This window comes from Adiantum capillus-veneris, chromosome 6 (genome assembly GCF_014529385.1).
Source record: "Adiantum capillus-veneris isolate H3 chromosome 6, ASM1452938v2, whole genome shotgun sequence".
In the NCBI taxonomy this organism is placed as follows: domain Eukaryota; kingdom Viridiplantae; phylum Streptophyta; class Polypodiopsida; order Polypodiales; family Pteridaceae; genus Adiantum; species Adiantum capillus-veneris.
In genome coordinates this window covers 52,537,824-52,563,914 of record NC_140936.1, presented here as the reverse complement: position 1 = coordinate 52,563,914, position 26,091 = coordinate 52,537,824, and the positions used below count along the sequence as shown (strand labels likewise).

The 26,091-nt window shown below is 48.2% G+C and overlaps 1 protein-coding gene across 4 annotated transcripts in view; it reads left to right on the top strand.

Annotated features, from left to right (window-relative positions):
- LOC147455506 (transducin family protein / WD-40 repeat family protein) overlaps positions 1-26,091 on the top strand; it is a 207,026-nt gene that overhangs the window by 61,806 nt on the left and 119,129 nt on the right. For 3 of the 4 annotated variants that reach the window (XM_086514269.1, XM_086514268.1, XM_086514267.1), the window contains exons 8-9: positions 7,515-7,790; positions 7,872-8,180. The exons of the other annotated variant lie outside the window; for it this stretch is intronic. In XM_086514269.1, the coding sequence (XP_086370395.1) occupies positions 7,515-7,790; positions 7,872-8,180 (585 nt within the window). The remainder of the gene's footprint in view (positions 1-7,514; positions 7,791-7,871; positions 8,181-26,091) is intronic. 4 annotated transcript variants of the gene reach the window in all.

The window sequence follows — 26,091 nt, the reverse complement described above, 5'->3', positions numbered from 1 at the left end:
CTTAACTCTTCTTCCCGAGTCTTGTTCAAACGGTAGGGAGCCTTATTGACTGGTTGTGCCCCCTCCGTAAGTTCGATGCGATGGTCCTCCGGCCCCTCGGGTGGGAGACGGGGTGGAAGATCATCTTGCAAAAAGAGATGCTTAAACTTGGTAAACAAAGCTGAATACCTGTTTGGAGCCTGAATGCTTTGGGTAATTGGAGAGGCATAGGTGAATGCTGCTTGTGCTCCTCTTCGTAATTCACGCTTTGCTTGAACATGAGAAATGAGAGGCAAAGAATGCAGACCCTCCTCACCACGAATAATCATGGGAGAGTCGCTTTTGGCATTTAGAGCGAGAGTATTGTCCGCCCAATCAATGAGAGGGTTATGCTCACGAAACCGTCTAATGCCTAAAAGCATATCACATCCTGAGAGAGGAGACACGACAAATTTTCTACGGAAGGCAGCCTGTTGAATTGTAAACAAAACATCAAGGCACTCTTGCGTAATGAGAGAGTCCATACCAGGAGCGAAGCCCAACACCTCGAGAGGAGATTTCTGACTAACCTCTAAGCAGGCTCTCTCTACAAGAGAGGCACTAATCACATCATGCATACTGTCTGAATCAATCAATATGACAAAACGTTGACCCTTCACATGACCATAACACTGAAAGAGAGACTCGTCAATGTGTGTGTCAGAGACATGTGAAGACTCAGATTGGTTGATGCTCTGGAGAGTAAGCCCCCTTGGGTTCATTATAAAGGTTACAAGGGATGATAAAAGTAGAGCCCCAAAAGTTTCAAACTCAAAAGCAATAGCTCCCAAAAGAAACCATCTCCAAAAACTGCCAAAAAGGAGCCAACGCAATTTCCGGAAATCCGTACACTGCCACGTCAGCATGGCAGCTCGTTTTGCGGAGAATGCCACATCAGCAGTCAACAGAATCTACGGGCATTCGTACAGTTTGCCACGTGATCCTGTCGGCGCATTTTACAGACCTGTGCCACATCAGCAGGGTGTGTCCGGACTGCCACGTCACCAGTTTGTGACGTACCCCCCTCTTGAAAGAATTGTAATTGCCCTCGATTACGCTTGCAAAAACAGACAGAGGCCATAAACTGTCTTAGTAGACACTGACTGATAGTACCGACGCACTAGACACAACACATCTAGCACATGTATCAATCGACAATCACATCATCGGACATCACTTGACATCACAGGACATCACATGACGAATCACATTCAAATTCATTCCAAATCTCAAACCATGATTAATCGGCAACATATTTAGTAATCACATCTAGATCCAGTCGTGACCTCACAGATGCCGGATCTAATCCTTATTGCAATCATGTCGATAGAGATTTATGAGACCGAAATGGTGCAGTGTGCCCATCAGTATCCCTGAAACCCAAAGGGACATCAGTCACTCTATATCAAAAATCGGGGTAATCTGTTGACAAAGGAGTGGAGTGACTCCTCTCTTGTGCATGCCCGCTGTACTAGATTCACCCATGCTGAAATCGGGGTTCTATCGGAGTAGACTATGCTAAATCGAATGCTTCAAGGTAAATTTCCACAACCTGAGGAGTATCTGCTAGGTCCTCCTCCTCCATCCACTTCGCATCCAATGCAGGATAGTTCTTGAATTTAACCAAGAACTGCCTAATCACTTTACCTTTAATCTTTCTATCTTTATGTGCCAATATTTGTTCTAGAACGAGTATCTCCTCGCTTTCCTCCACTTCGGGTTGCTCATCTGGCTCCCCATCATCGGGTACATCGCCTTTTAAAGGCTTCAAGAGACTCACCTGAAAAGCATTTGAATTCTCCAAGTACCGAGCAGCTTCAGTCTAAAGGAGACATCATTTATCTTTTCTTTTATCTGGAAAGGGACATAATACCTTATGCCAAGCTTTGGAAAAAGCGCTCCTTTCCTTTTCGTTTTCTTAGGCGTGTCTTCTCAAAATGTAAGAGCACCCAATCGTCCTCCTTTAATTTCAAATCGCGACGATGGCCTTCTTATGTCTTTCTTGAAATTTCGCTAAAGCCTCCCGGATCTTGACAAAAGCAGTGTCCAAGTCCCTCGTGTACTGGTCGGCTTCAAAAATCTTATCTTTTGTGCTTAAGAAGGGTGAAACCTTCGGAGTATCTTCAATGATCTCAAATGACCCCTTCCCCGTCGAAGAGTGAATTGTGTTATTTTAGGCAAATTCCACCAAGGGCAAAAAATTTTCCCATTGAGTTTTCTAATTAGAAAGTAAGACTTCAATAAATCCAATACGATTGAATTTGCTATCTCAGATTGCCCATTTGTCTACGGGTGGAAAGATGACGAGAACTGCAACCGTGTGCCAATGTTCTCCCAAATAGCCTTCCAAAACAAGCTCATGAATTGGGGATCTCTGTTAGAGATTATTGTCTCAGGCATGCCATGTAATCTGAATATCTGGGCAATGAACAATCTCGCTAAATGATCCGACTTGACTGTTTTCTTCAGTGGAATGAAATGAGCCTGCTTGCTAAATCTGTCAATAACAGTCCAGATACCATCGTGTCCACTCTGTGTCTTCGGGAGATAAAAAATGAAATCCATAGCAATACTCTTCCATGGGTGGGTGGGAATGGGTAAAGGCTGAAACAATTCTTGTGCTTTATGCTTGTCAAACTTGGCCTTCTGGCATACCAAGCAATTGCGCACAAAATCGTCCACATCCTTCTTGAGTCTCAGCCAAAAGAAGTAACGCTCCACACCTTTCAAGGTGGTATCAATGCCGCGGTGACCCGTAAATGGTGGACAGTGACATTCGGTTAGAACCTTTTCCCTCACACAACATCGTTTTCTTCATCAAGTAGCCATCCCGTATGGAATATCCCGCTACTACCTCACCATTCTATATTCGACTGAATACATATGAAAAATCTGGATCTGTGGTGTACTGATCGACCATGTCCTTGAAGCTTCTATGATGAATTGCGGAAATAGCTAAGACTAACGGCTTCCATGACAAAGCATCTACCACAAAGTTCTTCTGTCCCTGTACATGGACAATCTGGAAATGAAACTGTGACAAGATGTTAGCCCACCGCATCTGTTTTTCCGAAAGCTGCTTCTGTGACAAGAAGTAGCGTAAACTCTGATGATCAGTAAAGACCGTAAAATCGGCTCCAAGTAGGTAATGTCGCCACTGAGTAAGAGCGTGGATAACCGCCAAAAGCTCTTTCTCATAAATCTGTGCTTTTAATTCCGGCCTTGTAAACGATCAGCTCTCATAGGCAATGACATGGCCTTCTTGCATTAAGACCGCACCCAGACTACGACCACAAGCATCACAATATACTTCGAATAACTTTTGCAAATCCAGCAAAGTCAAAACTCGTCCCGTAGTCAATTACTCTTTCGATGTCTGAAAGGTAGTCACCTCTATGGGTCCCCACGAGAAAGGGACTCCTTTCTGTGTCAGAATGTGCAAAGGGGAAGCGACCTCTGCAAACTTTCTAATGAACCGCCGGTAGTAAGAACATAAGCCCAAGAAGCTTCTAACTTCATGAACATTCTTCAAATCGGGCCAATCAGGTATAGTGTCAATCTTGTCCGGGTCCATCTGTACTCCTGCTGCTGAGACAATGTGTCCCAAAAATTGTATCTTCGGCAAGAAAAATTCACTCTTCTTGGCATTGATTACTAACTTGTGATCTCGCAATGCTTGAAAGACATGTAGCAGATGGTGTCTATGTTTTGCCTCATCCTTATAATGTCATCAAAGAAAGTGCCAACAGAAGATCGGTACTCTCTGAAAATCCTATCCATCATTCGGTTGAAAGTCGCTGGAGCATTGGTAAGGCCAAAAGGCATCACCAAAAATTCATATAAACCGAAGCTCGTCCGAAAAGCTGTCTTGTGTCTAGACATCTCCCGGCGCGATTTTGATTTGATGATATCCGCTTTTCAAATTGAGCCTGCTGAAACAAGAGGATCTCTGTAATCGGTCAAGAATATCATCGATCCTCGGAATCGGAAATCTGTTCTTGATGGTGATTTTATTGTGAGCTCTATAATCAATGCACATTCTCCAAGATCTTTCTTATAAACCAACAACACCGGAGAGTAGTAGGGTGAAGTACTCGGCTGGATAAGAGCCTTTTCTAAAAGGTCTTTCACTTGGTTCATAATCTCTTCATTCGGGGCTCGGCTAATACGGTAAGGTGGCCGGTTCGGTGGTGTGCTTCCAGGTATCAGATTAATAGTGTGATCCTCAGGACGAGATGGTGGCAACTCGCCTGGAAGCCCCTTAGAGAAACAATCAGCATGTGTGGAGAAAATCTTGGCGTTCTTTTTCGAATATTCGACCTTCAATCATCATTTAGTTGTGTTCAGAAAATTGAGTAAAGAAACTGAATTTCATCAAGTACAATCTCTTTGCCCTTCATTTGTTGAAGTCGCTTTCTCAGCCCGATAGTCGACCACGGGGTTGTTCTTGCGGTACCAAGGGATTTCTCGGAGGACATCAAAACCTTCATGAGGGCATTACTTAGAAGTCCTCGTTCCTAAATACCCCTGACATTGCAAACGAAGTTTGCCAATGATTTGTGTAATGGCGACATCCCGTCCGGGTGCGGCTAGAACTCCTTCCGCCTGTGGCGTCAGCATGTCCGGCGTAATTCCAAGCTGAGCTGCCAATTCAAGTGAAAAGAAGTTGGCCTTGGCTCCTCCATCAAAGAAAAATGAGGGCTTCTTGATCTTTCACTTTGCCCCAAGTGCGGCAAAGTTTTGTACTTCTGTTCATTTGATTCGGTTCGGGCCGCACGCAATGTGGTACTGTTTTCATCTGCCTTTTCTGCCACGTTTCTCTGCTGCTCTAGAACTCTTTGGCCTGTCTTCAGTCTGTTCTTGCTGTGCCTTTTTGGGGCACTTTGCGGAGATGTGTCTAAATTTCCCGCAACCAAAACACTTCCCCTCTTTGAGATAGATAGCCCTTTCTCTAAGAGTCAGCCGAGGACGTGCATCTTTCTTTTCTTTGTCCTGGGAACTCTTTCTCTTTCTCCTTTCATTGTGAGAGGTCTGTTGGGTTCTCTGAGTCAAGATCTCATCAGTGGAGTAAGTCAAATTTCCGAATGTATCGCAAAACACTGTTTCGCATGACCCATCAATTCTTGAATAGAATTCGACTTTTGTTCTAGGCAGTAGTCTCGGGGCAAAACCGCTCAATCTGTTCTTTAAAAGAGATCTTCTTAAATGGAGAGGTTGGTAGAAAAGAGTTCCAAAATCTCTCGCAATAAGCGTCCAAAGAATCTCCCTTGGTCATCCGAAGATGATTCCAAGCGGTTCGTATATCTCGTTCGTACTCCCGAGTCAGCCAAGAAGAAATAAAGAGACTTTTGAATTTCAACCATTTAATTGGAGCTTCCTTCTTCAGAAGAAGAGTGGACCACCATGTTCGAGCATTGCCCTTGAACAAAGATGTAGCCCTCCTAATCTTGGAGTGCTTTGAGTAATGTCCTCCAGAGAAAGCTATGTCAAACTGCTGAATGAAGGCCAAAGCCCTCGGAGCATCTCGGAACCCAGAAATTGATTCAAACTTAGTCGAGTGTCCACCTTCTTTGAAGTCTTTTGTTCTCTTGCTCTTGTCTTCGAGGAAATCATATTGGTTGGCTCTGTAGAAGTGCTTCTTTTCAAGAGTGCTTGTCCATGTCTTTCTGCGAGTAGAGGTTCCACTTTTCTGTACTCGTCTGCCTTTTCGGCTTTCTTCCCTACCTGAGAGGAGAAGCAATGGCCACATGCCATCTCGAGTAAATCTTATCAATCGGGTAATTCTTCAGGTGTTTCGCTAATCTCGAGTCCCTGGAGTACTTAATCAATCTGTTCACACATATGCCAATCTGCAATTGACGTTTGTACTCCTTTTTGGCAAACTTGTCCGATTTTTTTTTTTGCCTAAATCTTCAATCTTTCCTTCAGTTCCCACACCGGCTTTTCAACTTTTCTTTGCCTTCCCATCGAGAGGTGTCATTTCTGTCAGATTCTTCACGAGAACCCATGTGTAATCTGGGATTCTTTATGGCTTTATGCCCTGTAAGACAGAGCGATGAAGACGGGAGCGCGCCCGATGCACGATGTATGAAGGGTGGTAGTGGCTAATAAGTCCCAAAAGCTGTGCGTGCTGCAAAAAGGATCGGATCCTCCGTAGAAGAAGAATCTTTTTGGGCTCTGATACCACTGTAGAAAACTTGGACACCCCAAGTCTAGATTCTACCGCGACACAGCAGAGAGTAGTTCCATGCCAAGAAGTATTGCCCCCAAAGACTGGCACCCCTTTCGGTATTTCTATTTATAGTAATCTTTGAGCAAAGTACAACTCCCGTGGGTGCTCGCTCATGGACTCTGCGTCTAGATGCTCTGCAGGTGAGCCCCCTTGGGTTCATTATAAAGGTTACTACGGATGCTAAAAGTAGAGCCCCAAAAGCTTCAAACTCCAAAGCAATAGTTCCCAAAAGCAACTGTCTCCAAAAACTGCCAAAAAGCAGCTTGCGCAATTTTTGGAAATCCATACACTGCCACGCCAGCATGTCAGCGCGTTTTGCAAAGAATGCCACGTCAGAAGTCAGTGGAATCTGCGGGCATCCGTACAGTTTGCCACGCCAGCTTGTCGGCGCATTTTACGGACCTGTGCCACATCAGCAGGGTGTGTCCGGGCTGCCGCGTCACGAATTTGTGACATGGGCTCATCGATATCACTATGGTTGCCATCTATAGAGACTTAAAATCTTATTTGGTAATAACCTCTCTGGAGAATATACACATCAATGATTTTGCCCACGTCGGTGAGGAGTCAGGCCTCGAGAAAATCCCGAACTTCGCATCTGCTGGTGCGAACAATCTTGCAAATGACCGAGGTGGCTTGAAGTCGTTCCACTTCGTCCATCAAGCTCGTTTGCTCTTCCGGCGAAAGAGCAAGCCGAAGGGTCCCTTTGAGGTGGAGCAGGGCCCGCCATTCTGCTGTAAAGAGGAGGGCGATGACGTCAATTTAGGCTACCGGTAAGCTGAAAGCCGCCCACAGATAGCTAGGGACGGAAGCTGCAGGGTGGGGAGGGGGCAGCGCAAGCCAAGGATTTTCTTTTTTGGGGTGGAGTGTGTGTGTGTGTGTGTGTTCGAGGGGGCAGCTCGAGCGGGGGGAACAGGGGCGGGCAGTGCGAGCGAGCGAGGGGGAGCAGGGGCGGGCAGTGCGAGGGGGGCAACATGAACGGCGCGATTGGGGGGAAGAGCTACGCAATTGGTGGGGGGATGGTGATTGGGAGAAGGAGAGCAGCAGCCAGCTCAGTTATGTCTTTGTTTTTTCAGAACAGGCTCTTGTTATTTTCTAAGATTTTGGGAGAGGAGTGTCACTTTGAGATTCTTTTTCTTGAACGCTTTATGCTGGTATAACTTTCTTTTGTCTCCCTTGTTTCATTGCTGCATTAAAGGATGTCTATTGAAATTTGTGTTATAGAGGCTTACAAGTTTTGACACACTGAAGTTTTTTGGGTCAGTGGTTGATGGGTGAGCGAACCAAGGCTATTGAAGAAATGATTGGTCACCTGGGTGGCGTGTTTGAATCAAGCTATGAAGATCGAGAATCTGGCCTTGAACTACATTTTCCAGATGCCATGCGAGGAGCATTTCAGGATCCTGACATAGGGATATTTTGCCTTCATTTAGCTTCCAAACCTGTCATGCAGTTAGGGGTAAATAATGCAGCCATGACAGTTTTTTGCAAGTGGCTTTGTTCAAGAACTTCAGCCACTTTAGAGCGACTTGGGCTTCCGGTAGATGTTGTCGATTTTATGACTGCCGACTTGATCTGTTTTTTTAACTGAATTCCTCAACTGGTTTCCTCTTTTGTGCAGTTAGAAGCATTGGAATATTTGTGCTTGTCCAAAGATAGCTTCGGGACAAATTTACAACCCAAAAATGATGACATCTTTGGAGCAGTAGCGACTCACATTAGTGATTTCAAGAACACATTGGCTTTGCAATTTCAAGCTCAGCTTGTAATGGCTCACCCTTGTTGGTTGGTTGGGACACACACTGGATTAAATGGCGCAGGTCAAGAACACGTTTGTACATCAGCAACTGATGCCAGTAAACAGCTGCTGCAGAGTCTTAATCTTTTGGATCATCATTTTACAGTGGACTCTCAGTACGTTGCTGCTGAGGTACATCCCTGTGGAAGCACACACTCACACATTTGAGTATTTCTATATTACAAAAAGGAACCTCTCTCTCTCTCTCTCTCTCTCTCTCTCTCTCTCTCTGACTTAGTTCACTCCACTATCGGGGTGAAACAGGGTTGCCCATTGTCTCCTACTCTATTTGGTATGTATGTTGATGAGGTGTCTGATTACATTGACAGAGAGGGTGATAGAGGTGCCCAGCTGGCAGGGACGTGGATCCCATTGTTGTTATATGCTGATGATATTGTCTTGATCTCTGACTCACCAGAGGGTATGCAGCGACAGTTGGATGCATTACACAGTTTTGCAGAGGATAGTGGATTGTCTGTAAACCTTGGTAAAACCAAGGTCATGGTGTTTAACACCACACCGCAGTGGATCAGGAGATCGGCACCGACCTTCACGTATGGTCAAGAGATTGTGGAGTATACAGATGCATACACTTACCTTGGGATAGTCTTCACTGGGCCGAGGTTTTCTTTGGGGAGAGCAGCAAAGACTAGACTGACCAGAGCTTATGCGGCCTTGGGAGGCTTGGAGAGGATGTGTTCGCAGGTTCAGTTCCAGGAACCTCGGACAAAGTTATGGCTCTTTGATACTTTAGTAGCCTCAGCTATGATGTATGGGGTACAGGTATGGGGACCTTCTGTAGGCCAGGATGGTTGGAGAGGTATGGAGAGGCCCTTGGTATCTATGATCTCCCGATTGATTAGAGCCAAGGCCTCCGTACCTCACGCGATCATTCGAGCAGAGCTAGCTGCCCCCCCCATGGAGATTGAGGCGCTTACCAGATCAGTGTCCTTTGTGCACAGCCTATGGGATACTACTAGAGACAGATATGCTAGATTGGCCCTTGAGTCTTCCAGACAGTTAGCTCTACAGGGGGACACTTCATGCTGGTATGCACAGATGACTTCATGGTTTCAGACGCATGGCTTCACCATGGACAGGTTGCCCCCTTTCCAGTATTCTCTTCAGGCACCCTCGCTGTCTCTTACACGGGTGGAGATCACTAGACTCATTCGTCAGGACCTGATCCAGCTCGACACTAGGAGGACATGGATAGAGCCGCCTCAGGAGTTGAGCACAAAGATGGCTTTCTATAGAGAGCATCTTCTCCACCTCACAGGAGATGGGTTTGTGATTCGACCCAGCTACATGGACACACATATGTCTCATGGTTTGCGTTGTGCCATTGGTCAGATACGCACATCCTCACATCAGCTCGAGATTGAGACCGGTAGATTCAGAGGGATACCAGCAGACAGCAGGATATGCCGATTATGCCAGAGAGAGCCAGAGACAGAGTTGCACTACATATGTCATTGCACAGTGTTCTATGAGATACGGGGGCGTTTCCACTGCTTATTCAGAGAGGGTTTTGGTCCTCTATCTAGGGTCATGAGTTATGAGGATCAGAGATGTCTTGGACTATATCTACTTGAGTTACACAGGTATAGAGACACTTTACTGGGGAGAGCTAGAGAGAGGCAGTCCCAGAGACACATTACAGATTTCTTTTCACTAGATATGGGACAGCCAGAGGAGCAGCCACCACTGCAGAGCTCGTCCCACACTCATTCGACCACTACTGGCACTCTCATCGACCGAGCATTGGAGCTACAGAGATACAGACGACCGCGACTGAGGAGAGGAGCTACACAGCATCGACGGAGACTACAACAGAAGATTCGAGCCATACTCTCTCGACATCCAGAGTGCAGATGAGGATGGATCCTCACCATTTCTTCCATCTTTGTTTCTCACACTGTTACATCCAGTTTACCGGGTACCTATTGTATCAGCTGCTACACCCACGTAGTTTTAGATTGTAGTAGTAGTAGTAGTATTTTGTTCCACTTCTAGTTCTTTTGTACCCAGACATGGTATTAGATTCACTATTTTGTAACTGATTGGTCTCATAGGTCATTTTGGCCTTTTGAAGACGTTAATATAACATTTCATTTCATTTCATTTCTCTCTCTCTCTCTCTCTCTCTCTCTCTCTCATGTGATAATACCCTTGCGGATTGGGATGTCTGTTTTTCTACCAACTGGCTCTTTCTTCTTAGTTGCTCACTTTTTAGGACTTGTAACATTATCTTTTGTATCGGACACTTGACACACTTGATGATCATGATGTAATCGTTTGGTCTCATAGATCTTTTAGGCCTTTTGTAGACATTAATAAACATTTCAATTTCTCACACGCACTTGCGCGCGTGCACGCACACACGCAAACTTGCACGCATGTGCACACACAGACATTGCACTACTCACTGAGACACATGAAGCCTAGAGCAGGGTTTATTGAGAGTACACGGGTATGTGTTGGAGTCTTTACATTGGAAGTGTATGCGGCACAATACTTCCATAGGATCAAGAGGGGTTGGCCATCCTCTATGAAGAGAGCTCTACAGGAGGGATACAGATTATGGCCCGAGAGTCGGAGGCCTGCTGCATGTGGGTTAGAGTACAGCTATGCGTGGGACAGCTCATCTATATTGCTCTATGCTACTTCACGCCCTTGGGGTCGAAGTGTGTGACATCGGGAGGAGCAATAGAGGAAAGAGGTCTAGCAGACTATGAGGAGGAGGGGGACACCCTCTCACCATACACATGCCTTGTAGAGAGGATCATGGGTACTCTTAACCTCGGGGAGGTCTTCCTTCTGTGAGATTTCAACAGGCGGACAATTAACAATGTGAGACATGAATTTGAGGATTTGAGATGCAACACCCCCTCGAGAGTAGAGAGAACCTTAGATGTGTGTGTGTGTGTGTGAGAGAGAGAGAGAGAGAGAGAGAGAGAGAGAGAGAGAGAGAGAGAGAGAGAGAGAGAGAGAGAGAGAGAGAGAGAGAGAGCTTGCGACCGTTCTTACCAGATATTATTCATACTTCTCAGACAAGCTTTGTCATGGATCGATGCATACTGGATAATATCTTCACTTTTTATGAGGCAGTAGAGTCGGCCAGATCATCTTCTGAACCTCTCACTTTTTTCATCCTTGACTTCGAGAAAGCATACGATCGTGTTGAGTGGGACTTTCTCGAAGGATCGTTAGCCAGGATGGGTTTCCCTTTGAGATGGATCTCAGGCATTCTGCTCTCTTCAGGACTGCCAGCAGTGCTATTACTATTGGTGGCCGTGTCAGTCGCAGTTTTCAGCTTTCTCGATCTGTCCGTCAGGGATGTCCTTTAGGAGCGTATCTATATCTGTTTGTAGGAGACTATGTCCGACTTTCTTCGTGCTCAGAGTCATGCATTTCGTGGCTTGACCATGCCAGTACCTTCAGCTCCGGACCTTATCGATCAGGAGTTTGCTGATGACACTATGCTGATGTTGCGCTATTTACTAGCTGCTCTTGATGCCATGCGGGAGGCCCTAGAGGTTTTTTGCATTGCCAGTGGTGCACGCATTAACTGGCATAAATCCTATGGGTTACTGGTTGGCAGTGATGACATACCTACTTGGGGAGTAGCTGATGGTTTCACATGGCTGCAGCCGGGTCACACATGTAGATATATGGGCTTTCAGGTTTGATTTGACGTTTCCTCACAGCAGCAGTTTGCACCCATACTACAGTCTATTCGCAGGAAGCTATGTCGTTGGTCTTCACGTCATCTGTCGTTGGTTGGCCGTGCATTGGTCGCCAATCAGGTCATTCTGGCTACAGTATGGTATACGGCCTCTTGTTGGATGCTACATTCTGGTGTGATAGCCCAGCTCCGCCGATTGGTGTGGAACTTTTTATGGAGTGGCACAGATGGGACTACTGATACTCGTGCTCGAGTTCGCTGGTCCACGATTATTCGTCCTAGGTCGGAGGGCGGCCTTGGCATTATTGATCCAGAATTACAGAGCCGCGCCCTTCTTACCAAGCTTATTGTTCGGGGTCTTTTTCCCGGCCAAGAACCTTGGAAGATGCTTCTTCAGGCCGCTCTTTGCACAACGACTCCACGCCTCGGCACTAGAGATGGTCATACTTGGCATATAGGGTATCGTTTTCTCTTTACGGATGCCCCCTTGTTCACCAACACTCTCTCACCCTTCATCCGATCGCTCCTTTAGATTTGGGTTTCCATGCGACGGGCTATCATACGCTCACCTCCCTCATGTCGTGAGGAGATTGAGCGCCAGCCTCTCATTTGGAATGATGCAGTTCTTGATTCTTCGGTTAATCCAGCCCGTCAGCTTGGAGAGAGGACTCACATTGATTGGGCTGCTTGGGACACTGGCCCTGCTGCCTCTATGCGGTTGTTTCATGAGACACGTATGTTGGATGCAGATTTTGTGGCAAAACATTATGACATTGGTCGCGGAGTGACAGACAGACTGCTTGAGATTGACTCCGCCGTTCCTTCACAATGGGATGCGGTCATGCGAGGCACGGTTCAAATGCCTCCACATTGTGGCTGGGAAGGTCTCTTTGCTCAGAGCACTCTCTTATTAGTTCGTTTAGACACCATGCTGTTCACAGTTGATACTGACTACTCTCAGGGGATTCATGCTAGATTGACATATGATACCACCTCTCCGCATCTTGTCTACCCCGGAGCTGGATGGGAGGCCATACGAGTAGTTGGCTCCCGCGGGAAGCGTCGTTGTGTTGACCCCCGTTTCGCTTCTGCTGATGCCGCACTTTGGAGGCTTTGGGTGTGGGAGGGTCGTGCCCTATCTCAGCTTTATTGGGACCAAGGAGAGTGGCATTGGCCTCACTCTAACCCCACCGGTGCACCTGTATCATTCTTTGAGTACACTGTCAGAATTGGAAGATTAGCATTGATGAGACAGCACCCAGAGCAGCCCACTCGTATGCGTTTCTGGTTACATTCAGGTCTCTCCCATGCCTATCTACAGCAGTTTTGGTCAGCCATCTGGGATTTACATGCGTCGTCGTATTTCTTTTTTCATGTGGATGATTGCACATGCGGGACTTCCAATTGGGACTTGGCTAGCTACTATGGGTCATGATCCGTTATGTACTCGCTGTCCCTTGCGACTACTTGAGTCACCTGCACACTGTCTTTGGTCACGCTCCTCTTCTCATGTAGTGTGGCTAGCAGTTTGCTTTTTACTTAGCAGAGCCGGTGTTTAGCATGGATTTGTCACTTGGGGATCTGTCTCATGGTTGATGCCGATGCCCGGACCGCATTTTTTCTACGAGGGCTCAGACACAGATCCAACTCTTATGCTTACCTCGACTGGTTATCGGCGAGGGACTTTGGCTATGTTACCACAGAATGCTTGGCAGGGGGCTCTTCAGACACGTGATGAAGTTTTTTCAGTCATCACTAGCATTACACCATGGAATGTTTGGAGAGCTCTTTGTCTTCACATTCTCAGTGCGCTCCACAGCTCCTTCAGGATACCCTCACTGCCATTTGGCTGGACATCATTCACACCCTGATTTGGCAGTGGGATTCTTCCTCAGGTACATCTCGAGCAGCCGAGGCTTGTCGATTTGCCTTCCTTCGGCGTTGGGCCCGATCTCCACTCTTCTTCACACTTACAGGTGGCCAGATTACATGGCATTATGCCCCCCCTCGGTGGTTTCTCCTCCACTCATCACACAGACCACCATGAGATTGTTCTAGTCGAGTTGTCACTATAGTGGCTCTCACCCTTACATTCAGCTTGTACACCCCACGTGATAGGCTATTTTGGCATCCGTTGGGGATTATATTATACTCAGTAATATACAGACCTGATTTTTACAAAAAAAGAGAGAGAGAGAGAGAGAGAGAGAGAGAGAGAGAGAGAGAGAGAGAGAGAGAGTCCAAGCTTCACTTTGGGTCTTGCTTTTATCATTTGCCAGTCTCGCCCATTCTTCATGGCGGCTTTGCTGGTCTCGAGTGCTCCTCATGGCGCTCCATCACCACTTGCCTGTCGCGTGGATTGCACTGGCGACCTATTGACACGCATTGACTCCAAAGTACAACACTTGGCTCTGCATGCCTTAGTTGGCCGGATGATTGGACAGTCTCCACCCCGATCTTCTATACGTGATTGGTGTCAGACTGCATTGGGCACTACTCAGGGACGGATCTCGAAGCTTATACTCCTTGGCAGAGGCATATTCATGGTACGTCTTTCAGATCCCGCCACCGCCTCAGCTCTCCTGGCTCGCTCTCCGATACTCTCTGATCGCAGGATGATATACTTAACGAGGTGGTATCCCTAGTTTTCCACTGAGGAGTTTGACAGTCGACACCTTATTCCCAGATTCCCTCTGACGCTCTCCTTCCCGGATATGCCTCTCCATTTTATCGATGAACATCTCCTCCAGATGATTGCTGCTCATTTTGGCACGGTAGTTCCAGGATCTTGCATCTTCTCATCTGGCCCACCTCGCATTCAGGTCTTGGTGTTTGGGGATACTTCATTACGAGATAGAGTTACTGTGGCTGTGCGCGATCGAGACTACTCTCTCCGTATGGTAGTCACTGGCCGCCGAGGACAGTGCTTACGCTGTCACGAGATGGGACACTTGGCGCGAGATTGCCCCACCCTGCCACGACATCGGTGGCAACAACAGCCGGCCCGCGGCAGTCATGCTTAGCCACGTGGTCAGCGTCAACAGCCGGTTCCTCCTCCTTTCCCATCTACTACTCAAGAACCTCAGCAGCCCACAGGCGCTCCTCGAGCTCCGGTCCTCCATGTTCCTCCCTCCGCTTCAGCTCCCACTGAGGCAACATGGCAGAGAGTGGGTCGTAATCATTCCTTCCGTCCTCGTCAGCAACCAACAACGCAGCCAGCTCCCAGTGTTACCTCTCCTGCTCCCTCTCAAGTTTCCACCACCCCCTTACCCCCTGCATCTCCTCGCCATTCTTCTTCTTCTTCGTGACAGGATCACTTACCTCTGCTACCAGCTCCTCCTTCACCTGCAGTTCCCCCGCCCGCTCCTTCCCGAGGTCCCTGTTCCCATGCAGATGGGTCATTCACCGCTACTACCTCTCCCTTCTCCTCCTCTTCCTCTCGCCCTTACTCTCCCCCCTCCGCCTTCTGGTCCTCCCCCTCCCTCAGCAGCTCATACTTACGTCTCACGTAGTTTTCTCAGCTCTTGCCCTCTTTCCTGGGGCACTCATTGGGCTGAGATGTGCGGTGACTCAAAAGGGCCATAGCGGGTGCAGCTCTATCTTATGCATCACAAGATAGATTGTGTTCCCTCTTTAATAGGCAGTCGCTCTCAGCCTACCCATTCCTTTTTCCTTCCATTCCACGCTGCTCAGGAATCGTCCGAGGATCAGGTTCTACATTTTGTGCACGCACAGACTATGGTTCAGCTTCATTTATGGTTGTCTACTTCCGCTCTTGATGTTTTGTCCCCTCACTACCCTTCATGTATTGGTGCTATGGAGTGGAGTGATGTTTATGCTTGCTATTCATTGCCTATGGTCATTCATGTATCCTCAGATGTGGTGCTTCCTATGTCTATGCGCATTTGGGGTGTCAAAGCTGCAGCATCGGTAATGCAATGTAAACAAGCTGAGGTCCGCAGTTGGTGCAATGAGACACCATATCTTAGAGAGGGCTTGTGGGTAGCTTTCCTACCGCCTGAAGCTCACCCCTTGGATGGCCCAGCTGCCTTCAAGAAGATGCGCAGTTAGTTAGATGCTATTCAAACTCTTTCATGCAGTCTATGGATTTACATGTAGTTTCTTGGAATGCTAATGGTTTACAGACTTCTCGGGTAAAAGGTTCCCGTAAGCTTTTACTATGCAGAGATTTACACGCTCATGTAGTGGGCACTGTGGATATATTGCTAGTACAGGAGCATAAGATTGCCACTCCCTTTGGCAATCTCATGCCCTCGGGCGCCCGCACTTTTTGGGAGCTTGCTCTGGGCCTTCATGGACAGAGTTGCGGTGTATGCATCTCAGTGGGACCACGTTACTTGGCCTCAGTTCAGCAGCATGGCACCCTTGTCGCTGGCAGAGCAGTTTATGTTTCTATTCGGATTCGGGAATCTATCATTGGTTTTATGTCAGTCTATGCACCCACTACTCCTCGGGAGAGGGCTACATTTTGGTCCTCTTTGGCTGCTGTTCTACCTGCTGTAGACTCTTGGGTTGTTGGAGGTGACTTCAACAACGTTGAGAGTGACTCTGATTGGCACGCCATCACACCTCCAGTTCTATCATCCATCTCTCCCGATGAGCAGCTAGCTTGGGATCGATTTCTTCTAGCTATTCAAGGTGTTGACGCCTGGCACATACCCTCTTTTGGTCGCCACCCTGCTACACTTCATTACTCATGGGGGTTTCAGAGACAGCGGGGGAGATTATTAGAGCGATTTGATCGTTTTTACATTGGCCCTTGGGCAGCAGCTCTAGGCGGATTCACTACTATATGGAGAGGGACCAGCCTCTCAGATCATTTACCCATCTCATTGTTTATCTCCTTCACTAGATCCTCTGCACAGAGACGAGGCTACCGCATCCCTGACAGTGTTCTCACCACTCCAGTATTGCAGCAGCAGATTCGTGACTTATGGTCCACGGATGCTTCGTATTGTGGACCCCCTGGAGAGTTTCTTGCTCATTGCATTACTCAGTCTAGTATTTACTGCCGTGATCAGACCGCTATTATTCATCGTCAGTTGAGAGTACGCGAGTCTGATCTTCACATCCCTTTCGGCTCCACTCAGCGCTTGCTTGAGGAGTGGCCTCAAGATGCATATCTCGCTGCTAGATAGACAGAGCTCACAGAGGAGTTCGTCGCGTACAGGAGGCTAGGTCTGAGTTCACTCATCATGCTTCATGATCTCATTGGATAGCTAAAGCTGATCGAATGAATAAAGACTTGTTCGTTGCGCATAAAGAGCGCCCTCATGGCACCACCCTTCGGACTTTGTGCGATGCTCAGGGGACACTACATATGCATCCTGATGTTATACTTGATATGTCTGCAGATTATTTTGAGACATTGTTCACTGCTGATGTATGCACTACTGAGGTTATACTTGCCCGTGAGTAGATCTGGCATTACACGCGACACTGTTGTACAGACACTATGGCAGAGATCTTGTTGCCACCCTTCACACTTGCAGAGCTCCATGCTGCTATAGAGAGTCTTGACCATCCTCCTGTCCAGGAGAGGATGGCCTCACTAGAGCTTTCTTTTTGACATATTCGGATGTATTGCATATACCACTGCTTCGCGGTTGTCAGGACATCTTTGCATCAGGATATATGCATCCGGATCTTTGTTCAGGTCTCATATCTCTTATTCCGAAGGGGGGTGACACCACTCAGCTCTGACAGTGGAGACCTATTACCCTACTCCCTTCGGTCTATAAGATATTAGCGTTAATGATCAGCCATCGCTTGCGGCCGTTCTTACCAGATATTATTCATACTTCTCAGACAGGCTTTGTCATGGATCTATGCATCCTGGATAATATCTTCACTTTTTATGAGGCAGTAGAGTGGGCCAGATTATCTTTTGAGCCTCTCACTTTTTTCATCCTTGACTTCGAGAAAGCATACGATCGTGTTGAGTGGGACTTTCTTGAAGGAACTTTAGCCAGGATGGGTTTCCCTTCGAGATGGATCTCAGGCATTTCCGCTCTCTTCAGGACTGTCAGCAGTGCTATTACTATTGGTGGCCGTGTCAGTCGCAGTTTTCAGCTTTCTCTATCTGTCCGTCAGGGATGTCCTCTAGCAGCATATCTGTATCTGTTTGTAGGGGAGACTATGTCCGACTTTCTTCGTACTCAGAGTCATGCATTTTGTGGCTTGACCATGCCAATACCTACAGCTCCAGACCTTATCGATCAGGAGTTTGCTGATGACACTATGCTCATGTTACGCTATTTGCTAGCTGCTCTTGATGCCATGCGGGAGGCCCTAGAGGTTTTTTGCATTGCCAGTGGTGCATGCATTAACTGGCATAAATCCTATGGGTTACTTGTTGGCAGTGATGATGTACCTACTTGGGGGGTAGCTGATGGTTTCACATGGCTGCGACCGGGTCAGACATGCAGATATCTGGGCTTTCAGGTTGGATTCGATGTTACCTCACAGCAGCAGTTTGCACCCGTACTACAGTCTATTCGCAGGAAGCTATGCCGTTGGTGTTCACGTCATCTGTCGTTGGCTGGCCGTGCATTGGTCGCCAACCAGGTCATTCTGGCTACAGTATGGTATACGGCTTCTTGTTGGATGTTACATTCTGGTGTGATAGCTCCGCTCCGCCGCTTAGTGCGGAACTTTTTATGGAGTGGCACAGATGGGACTACTCATACCCGTACTCGAGTTCGCTGGTCCACGATTATTCGTCCTAGGTCAGAGGGAGGCCTTGGCATTATTGATCCAGAGTTACTGAGCCGCGCCCTTCTTACCAAGCTTATTGTTCGGGGTCTTTTTCCCGGACAAGAACCTTGGAAGGTGCTTCTTCAAGCCGCTCTTTGCGCAGTGACTCCACGACTCGGCACTAGAGATGGTCATACTTGGCAGACAGGGTATCGTTTTCTCTTTACTGATGCCCCCTTGTCCATCGCCTCCCTCTCACCCTTCATCCGATCGCTCCTTCAGATTTGGGTTTCCATGCGACGGGCTATCATACGCTCACCTCCCTCATGTCGTGAGGAGATTGAGCGCCAGCCTCTCATTTGGAATGCTGCAGTTCTTAATTCTTCGGTTGATCCACCCCGTCAGCTTGGAGAGAGGACTCACATTGATTGGGCTGCCTGGGACACTGGCCCTGCTGCCTCTATGCGGTTGTTTCATGAGACACGTATGCTGGATGCTGTTTTGTGGCAAAACATTATGACATTAGTCGCGGGGTGACAGACAGACTGCTTGAGATTGATTCCGCCATTCCTTCACAGTGGGATGCAGTCACGAGAGGCACGGTTCAGATGCCTCCCCATTGTGGCTGGGAATGCCTCTTTTCTCAGAGCACTCTCTTATTAGTTCGTTTAGACACCATGCTACTCACAGTTGATACTGACCAGTCTCAGGGGATTCATGCTAGATTGACATATGATGCCACCTCTCCGCACCTTGTCCTTCCCGGAGCTCGATGGGAGGCCATCAGAGTAGTTGGCTCCCGTGGGAAGCGTCGTTGTGTTGACCCCCGTTTTGCTTCCGTTGATGTTGCACTTTGGAGGCTTTGGGTGTGGGAGGGTCGTGCTCTATCCTAGCTTTATTGGGACCCAGGAGAGTGGCATTGGCCTCACTCTGACCCCACTGGTGCACCTGTATCCTTCTTTGAGTACACTGTCAGGATTGGACGGTTAGCATTGATGAGACAGCAGCCAGAGCAGCCCACTCGTATGCATTTCTGGTTACATTCAGTCCTCTCCCATGCCTATCTGCAGCAGTTTTGGTCCGCCATCTGGGATTTACATGTGGCTCGTCGTATTTCTTTTTTCATGTGGATGATTGCACATGCGGGACTTCTAGTTGGGACTTGGCTAGCTACTATGGGTCATGATCCGTTATGTACTCGCTGTCCTTTGCGACTACTTGAGTCACCTGCACACTGTCTTTGGTCATGCTCAGCTTCACATGTAGTGTGGCTTGCTGTTTGCTTTCTACCAGAGCAGGTGTTCAGCATGGATTTCTTACTTGGGGATCTGTCTCATGGTTGATGCCGATGCCCGGCCCCATCTTTTCTACGAGGGCTCAGACATAGATCCAGCCTTTATGCTTACCTCGGCTGGTTATCGGCGAGGGACTTTGGCTATGCTACCACAGATTGCTTGGCAGGGGGATTCTCAGACACGTGATGAAGTTTTTTCAGTCATCACTAGTATTACACTATGGAATGTTTGGAGAGCTCGTTGTCTCCACATTCTAAGTGCGGCTCCACAGCTCCTTCACGATACCCTCACTGCCATTTGGCTGGACATCATTCACACCCTGAGCAGGGATTCTCAAACACTGATGAATTTTTTCAGTCATCCTAGTATTTACACTACGGAATGTTTGGAGAGCTCGTGTCTCCACATTCTAAGTGCCTCCACAGCTCCTTCACGATACCCCACTGCCATTTGCTGGACATCATTCACACCCTGATTTGGCAGTGGGATTCTTCCTCAGGTACATCTCGAGTAGCCGAGGCTCGCCGATTTGCCTTCCTTCGGCGTTGGGCACGATCCCCACTCTTCTTCACACTTACAGGTCGCCAGATTACGTGGCATTATGCCCCTCCTTGGTGGTTTCTCCTCCACTCGTCACACCAACCACCATGAGATTGTTCTAGTCGAGTTGCCTATAGTGGCTCTGCTCCTTACATTCAGCTTGTACACCCCATGTGATAGGCTATTTTGACATCCGCTGGGGATTATATTGTACTCAGTAATATACAACCCTGACTTTTTCCAAAAAAAAAAAAAAAGAGAGAGAGAGAGAGAGAGATTTTTTAACGTCTATAAAAGGCCGAAGTCAGCCTATGAGACAAATCAAAGTACATGAGGTGGGTGTCCTGTGTATCCGTAAAGGATAAAAGGTACAAAAGTAAAAGTGACAATCTTGTATGATGACTGGGGGAAGAAAGTGATACAAGGGTGGGGATGGAGCTCCAAAACTGAGGAAAAGATGTAATCCTATATGCTGGGGTAGAATGTACAATCAGAAGTTGAAATGCTATCCTATCTCTAGCTCCATCCAATACCATAATCCGGGTGTAGTACAGGATGCATGGGCGGGTAGGGTGTGAGCAGTCCTTGTAAGATGGCTGCTAGATCTGCAAAATCCCGGAGGCATCTTTCCTCCAAAGATCTATAGTAGTGCTCTTGGATCTCGCTTTGGTGTAGGCAAGGCGCCCTGCGTCCATGGGTACGTGGGCGTCTGCGAGCTCGGACCTCCTCAGCCAGCTGTAGAGTCACTCCTCTCTGGATGGTCGGAGGTGGTGGTGCTGCTATGGTGCTCTTAAAAAAGTCTGTGAGCTGTGTCTGGTGCTCATCTCTCCCAGCTGATGCTACCTGGAGGAGGGAGGCCCGATGCTGCTGTATCTCGAGGAGAAAGCGGCCGAACTGTCGCTGGTCTCTGGACTAAAAAATCTGATGTAGAGTGGGCTGATCTGCAAACAAGGTCGGGTATCTGCCTCTGATCTCCTCATGTGCTCTACATTTGCAAACATAGTGCTCCTCGCTCTCAATCTCTGCTGTACAAAGTATGCATATCCTCTCTGCTTTGGGGACATGTGTAGCTCGTCCTGCCTCAATCTCTAATTGGTGTGACAACACTTTGAGCTGTCCAATGGCGACCCGTGCTCTATGTGGCGTGGCATGTAGATATCCATGTATCTCGGTCTGTGGATGAACCCATCTGCTAGGATAGTCAAGAAGTGATCTCTGTAGTACTGCCTCTTCATGCAGAGAGGCTCTCTGGGTGTGATCCATGTCTCCCTAATGTAGAGCTGCCAGAGGTCCTGTCTGAGAACACTATTCCTGTTAGTGTGTGAGAGGTGTATATGAGGAGAGTCAGGATCATACTGAAAAGGAGGCAGGTTTGTGATATCCAAACCATGGGATGTAAACCACTCTGTGACCTGTGAGTACCATGATCTCCGTGTCACCCTCCTGATGCAGCTGTATCGATGCTTCAAAAGCTCTACGAGTGAGTCTGTTTGGGGGAGCTCTCGCATGCGTTGAATGAAACAGATTGTCTAAAAAAGAGCCTCTACTAGCATCGGTGGTGTGGCTAGCTCTGCTCTGATGATGTCATGTGGTACGGAGGGTTTGCTATGGAGCAAACGAGAGATCATAATGATTTGTGGACGCTCTATTTGTGTCCATAGAGGTGTTGAGAGTCTTGGTGCCCATACTGCCGCGGCATACATCATGGCAAGTGTGACTAGAGTGTCAAAGAGCCACCCTTTCGTGCGGGGCTCTTGGAAGCGGGCCTGATGGCATCCGCGCTCGAGGGTGGCCAGCGCTGCGTATCCTCGTGTAATCTGGTCTCGGGCTGACTGGGCCATGGAAAATCTGCCAGTGGTGCCAGTAAAAGTCACCCCCAAGTAAACATATGAGTCAACCACCTCGACCTGTCCGCCTGTTGCTGTAAGTACTGCTCTACTACGAACTGTCCTGGAGGTATGGAAGATCATGACCTTGGTCTTGCCAAGGTTCACTGTGAGCCCTCCGTGTGTGCAGAAATCATCTAAGGCTCGTAGGTGGCTCTGTAATCCCTCCCGTGTCTCAGAAACAAGGATGATATCATCAGCATAGAGCATAATGTGGAGTGGTATACCTGCCAAGTCTGAGCCCGCGGAGCCTGCTCGTAGGATGTGATCTGAAATCTCGTCGATGTAGAGACCAAATAGATCTGCCTCAAGAACTGCCCCGTATAGTTTGGCCAGTGTGTGGCCAATCATGATAGTCCTGTAGTTCCCTGGATCCAAGGTGTCGCCACATTTGTGGATAGGCACAATGGTGTGTATAGTCCACTCCTCTGGTAGGGGGGAGAGAGTGTCTGCCGCATAGATCAGGTGCTCGCTCTGTAGGCCGGTATGATCTGCTGAGCGGCCGTGTTGTAGGCACCGAATGGCCCTCTCCACCATAGTGGATGTAAAGAAAGTCGAAGTGGTAGGTGGAGGGTCGGATGGCTCTGGGATCAGTGGCTACCCAGGTATCTGGTATAGGTGCTCGGCATAGTCATGCCAGGTCTGAGGGTCCTCTAGTGGGGTAGTAGGACGTGGCTCTCTGAGAATCCTCCATGCTGTGGCGCAGTCTGAACTCATGAGAAGGTGGTATAGCTCAAGCTCTTGCTCTTCCTCGAAGGCCCGCCTTTTACGGCATGTAATGGCCTTCATCCGTCTCCTGACCTCGCTCTCGAGGATCTTCTCCAAGGCTCGTTGAGCCCGCAGCTGTCTGTAGAGGTCTCTGCACTCCCTATCATACCAACTGTTTTGGGGCATCGTTTGTCACAAGACGGGCACCACGTGCCAATAGAAAAGAACAGACTGAACAAACTTTTAGCACTTCAGTAACAACTGAATTGAGAGAGAGAGATGACACGCGACACGGAGTGGCGGAATTCCACCCCAGAGAGTATTGGCCCCAAACCTTGGTGCCCCTTTCGGTATTTCTTTATATTGGATCAACACAATACAAGCCTATACTCGAGACTCTGCACCTTCTCCAAGAAGCATGCCAGAGAATGAGCCCTTGGCCCATGAAAAGCAGTTTACATGAAAAGCCTTCAAATTCAAAAGCTTCCGGTCCAAAAGCAATGCCGAAAAGCTATCAGCGTAAATCACGGAAATCCGTACAGTCCTGCCATGTCAGCACTGCCAGCGTAAAAAGCAAAAATCCGTACAGTTCTGCCATGTCAGCAGTCAACAGAATTTTCGGACTGTGCATCCAGGTGTGCCACGTCAGCAAACCAGCACGTATCTTTTGTGTGTGTGTGTGTGTGTGTGTGATGGCACTGCTTCATCTTCTGCTGCTTTGCCTCTTCACATAGGGTTTAGGCCCCTTGGCCCACATTTGCAAGTTGGCTCCCGTCTTCAGGGCTTTCACACGTCAGCAGTTTGTGACATCGTCCCAGAGGTTGGGGGTCGGCCACTGTGAGTGGTGTGTGGGAGGCAACTGAGGGCTGAAGTGTGAAGAACTGTGGAGAGCTGGCTAGTGAGTGTGGAGAGTGGTGTATTTGGATTGAGAGCATAGATCCCCTCATATACATGTGATGAATAGACTCTGGCAAGCTCATGTGTGGAATGTACGGTAGTGTGTGGTGTGGGTGTGGGTGGTGTGTGTGAAATGGGTGAGCCAGTGAAAGAGAGAGCAAGGTATGCGTGGTCAACCCCGATAGGTAGTGGTGGGATGGTGAAGGATGTGAGCAGGTGAGCTGCCTCTCTTGAGGCCGATGATGTAATCCGCTCTACTACCTCCACCATGTATGGATGGTGGTATGCAAGTCAAGCCTCCAGATGATGGCCATTGCGCCATCCCGTTATAGTTAAGAAGACGGTGCTGTGATCCCAAACGGAGTATGTGTCTCCCATATGGTGTGGGCGTGGTGGTATCTCCGGAGGTCCTCTCTACCTCTGTCTTCTCCAGGGTGGAGAGTAGTTCTGGGTCATCGAAGTCGTAGATGTCACACTGTCTACTTAGTGTCCTGGCGTTGAAATCCCCCATAAGGAAGACTTCCCCTAGTCTGGAGTACTCCATGATCCCCCTCTGAACACTATATGGTGATTGTGTACATCCTCCTCTCCTACATGTGTATGGGTCTCCTCTAACCCTGCTCCTTCTGTATGTGCAAATCTAGAACCGCTAGGCGCGTAGCAAATGGAAATGTATAAAGTGTGCTCCTCCGATAGCTCAATCCGTATCCACATGTAGTGTGCCTCTGGGTCGCGGGCTACTATCTGTATCCTGCTGTGAAGTGAGCGGCGATAGAGGATTGCTACCACGCCACATCCTCTAGAAGTGTTGTGCCGTGTGCACTTTCTTTGTAGAGACTCCCATTGGTAATCTTGTACTCGAGGTAGGCCTCTCTCGGGACTCGCATGTTTCTTTGAGTAGAATAATGTCTCGGTCATGTGTCACCTCCTCTAGTCTCCTTGGATGTGTCCATAGAGAGCCATTGCAGTTCCAAATTGCCATGTGTATCTCCTCGTATAGTCACTAGTGTCCCATAGGCAGCGAGTCCCTATGCTACGGCCTTGCCATCAGTGATGACTCAAACGTCTCTGTAGGAGGCCCATTTCCCCTCTTTGCGTGCTTGTTGTACTCGAGGCATGCATGCTCTCCTGTGTTCTACTTGCATCTTTGTGAGGTCATCATCAAGGTAGATGGGTGCCCCTGTGAGGCCTCCTAGGATGACCCTCTTGCGGATGAAGAGGGTACGGGCTTCTTCTAATGGAAATTGGAGGATGAGGGGCCTCTTTTTGGTTGGGTCTTTACCGGCTCTCCAAGCTTTGGTGAAGGGGGTTGGGTCTTCTATCTTGTACCCAAGTTTGGTACATAGGGTTTTGCCATCTTTCTCGGGAGTGGAGTCTTTCCCTTCTTCCATGCCGGTGACTCGTATATTTAGGCGGCGGGCATGCCGCATCTTCTCCTCTTCAAGTGTGGTGTGTACAAGGAGGGCCTCTTCTTTGTGAGCATCCTCTTTGGCTTCTTTTACAAGGTTCTTCTTGACCACCTCTACCCACCCTTCCTTTGTGGCCTCGAGCTTGTCTTCCAAGCTTTCGGTGAGAGCTTTGGTGAGTTCTTCCTTTATGGCCTCTTTGATTTCATGGTTTATTTTGTTCCTCGGGGGTGAAGGATGCGATTGAGGCATTGAGGATGGCCATTTGTTCATGTATCTCCTCCTCCTCCTGTTTCTATCCTTCTTGGGCCTCCTACCACATCGCGAGCTCCTTCCTTGTCTCCTCATCTTTAATCTCTTTTTCTTTGACCCACTCCTCTTTCTCCTTATTCGAGGCTTCCACTTCCTTCTCGAGCTTGGAGAGATGGTTGATGATAGTGTTGATGGCAGAGTCCGTCATCTTCTTGTTCTCCTTGATTGTGGCATTGAGCTTGTTGCCCATCTTGGTTAATTCCTCCTTGGTTACTCCTCCTTTTGCCATCTCGGAGCTTTCTTGATTTGAGTCGTTTGCCTTGCGTGACTCAAATGTTGAGGAGAGTCATGATGAAATGTAGTGTGTATGTGCAATTGGGGGGGGGGGGTGTGCAATGTGCAATGCGGGGAATGTGTGATGTGATGTGAAAGTGCAATGTGAAATGTGTGTATGTGTGTGTGCAACAGACGGATGCGGGTAATGTGTATTGTGAAAATGTAATGTGCAATGTGTGTGTGTGTGTGTGTGTGTGTGTGTGTAGGGTTTTGGTTTGGGCATGCATTATCGACAATTCTGGAGACAGGTGCAAGTCATGCTTTCGGACTTCTTACCCATTCCACCTTTAGCTGATGAGGATCGTTTCTTGGATTGGC